General features: G+C 37.6%; 1 protein-coding gene across 1 annotated transcript in view; it reads right to left on the bottom strand.

Moving 5' to 3' along the window:
- DSTYK (dual serine/threonine and tyrosine protein kinase) overlaps window positions 1-2287 on the bottom strand; it is a 23291-nt gene that overhangs the window by 11813 nt on the left and 9191 nt on the right. The window contains exons 4-5 of the mRNA XM_033519850.1: window positions 1076-1350; window positions 1-117 (exon numbers count right to left, since the gene is read on the bottom strand). Of these exons, the coding sequence (XP_033375741.1) occupies window positions 1-117; window positions 1076-1350 (392 nt within the window). The remainder of the gene's footprint in view (window positions 118-1075; window positions 1351-2287) is intronic.

Raw genomic sequence — 2287 nt, 5'->3', positions numbered from 1 at the left:
CCCTCTGAAATTCCCTTTTCCAGGTTTTCCCACCTGTTTGATCTGTTCCCAAAGCATCCTGGTCACCGTCGAGCCCGAGTGGAACGTGACCTCCACGTGGTAGGCTGCGTTCAGGATCTGGAAAATCAGGGAAAAGAGGGGAAAAAATGGGAATTCTGACAGCTAGGAACTTGGCTAGAGCCTGGGAAAATGGAAAAAAATGGGGATATCCCAATGATCACTTGGTAAATTGATTTATTGCATTATTTTATGGGGGGTTCTAGGCCGTAATTTGATTATAATTGATTTATTGCGTTATTTTGTGGCTGTTTTTAGGCTGTAATTTGATTATAATTTATTTATTGTGTTATTTTATGGGTGGTTTTAAGCTGTAGTTTGATTAAAATGAATACATTTTTATTTTATGGGTGGTTCTAGGCTGTAATTTGATTATAATTGATTAGTTGTGTTATTTCATGTGTGTTTCTAGGCTGTAACTTGATTATTTTATACAGATTTAAGAGATAATTTGATTATTTTATACAAATTTAGAAAATAATTAATTTCTTGTATTATCTCAGGTGTTTTTAGGCCATAATTTGATTAAAATTGATTTACTGTGTTATTTCATGGCTAGTTTTAGGCCATAATTTGATTATTTCATACAGATTTAGGACAGAATTGATTTCTTGTATTATCTCATCGGTGGTTTTAGGCCATCATTTGATTCTAATTGATTTCTTGTGTGACTTTATGGCTGGTTTTAGGCCATAATTTGATTAAAATTGATTTCCTATGTTATTTTATGGGTGTTTTTAGGCTGTAATTCCATTATTTCATACAAATTTTGGAAAATCTCTGTTTCACCACCCCAAACCCCCCTGATTTCCTTGCCTGGAGCCCCCCAGACCTGTTTGAGATAATTGCTGGTGATGTACACAGAGCCATCCCTGGCCATAATTTGATTAAAATTGATTTCCTATGTTATTTTATGGGTGTTTTTAGGCTGTAATTCCATTATTTCACACAGATTTTGAACAATCTCTGTTCCACCACCCCAAACCCCCCTGATTTCCTTGCCTGGAGCCCCCCAGACCTGTTTGAGATAGTTGCTGGTGATGTGCACGGAGCCATCCCTGCTTTTCTCGGGCGCCCTGCTGGGATGCGCCGCGCCCTCCCACGACTCCTCCAGGCTCCTGAGGCAGCGCTCCAGGGTCCCCACGAAGCTCTCCCGCAGATAATCCACCGAGCTGATGAGTTTGTTGGCCACGGCCTGGTTGAGGCGGGAGATGATCAGCTCCTGGATCTGCTGGATGCAGCGTTTGATGTCCCGGGAGCTGACGGGGTCGCCGCTCTCGGGGATGATGATGTCTGCGCGGGAAAGGGAAACACGGGTTTGCCATCGCTGGGGGAATGGGTGGTTGAGGAGGGTGAAATGGTCTGGATTGTGGGTTAAAAATAAGGTTCTTCCATCTGTGAGCGGAGAAATGAGGTGGTTTTGTTTTATCCCAGATTATGGTAATTTTATTCAAGATTTATTAATAATTTTATCCAAGATTATGATTGTTTTATCCAAGATTATGATCATTTTATCCAATATTTATTATTTTATCCAAGATTTATTAATCATTTTATCCAAGATAGTGATGATTATTTTATCTGAGGTTAATTAATTATTTTATCCAATATTACTACAATTTTATACAAAATTATTATCATTTTATTCAAGATGATGATTATTTTATCCAAAATTATTATGATTATTTTATCCACTATTATCATTATTTTGTCATCATTATTATTATTTTAGCATTATCAATTATGACCATTTTACCCACGATTATTTTACCCCATATTATTATTTTATCCACAATTATTTTACCCAAGATTACTATTTTATCCAATATTAGCCCTATTTTATCCACAATTATCAACATTTTACCCACAATTATTCAATTAATTAATAACCAAGCCAAATATCCCTCCATCCAATCCCAAAATCCTTCAATCCAATCCCAAAATCCCTTCATCCAAGCCCAATATCCCTCCATCCAATCCCAAAACCCCTCCATCCAATTTTAATATCCCTCCATCCAATCCCAATATCCCTTCATCCAATCCCAAAATCCCTCCATCCAAACCCAAAATCCCTTCATCCAAACCCAATATCCCTCCATCCAATCCCAAAATCCCTTCATCCAAATTTAATATCCCTCCATCCAATCCCAAAACCCCTCCATCCAATTTTAATATCCCTTCATCCAATCCCAAAATCCCTTCACATACAAATCAAAATCCCTTCATCCAA

This window comes from Parus major, chromosome 26 (assembly GCF_001522545.3).
Source record: "Parus major isolate Abel chromosome 26, Parus_major1.1, whole genome shotgun sequence".
Classification (NCBI taxonomy): domain Eukaryota; kingdom Metazoa; phylum Chordata; class Aves; order Passeriformes; family Paridae; genus Parus; species Parus major.
The sequence above is the reverse complement of the archived record's forward strand: the minus strand, read 5'-3'. Positions and strand labels throughout refer to the sequence as shown.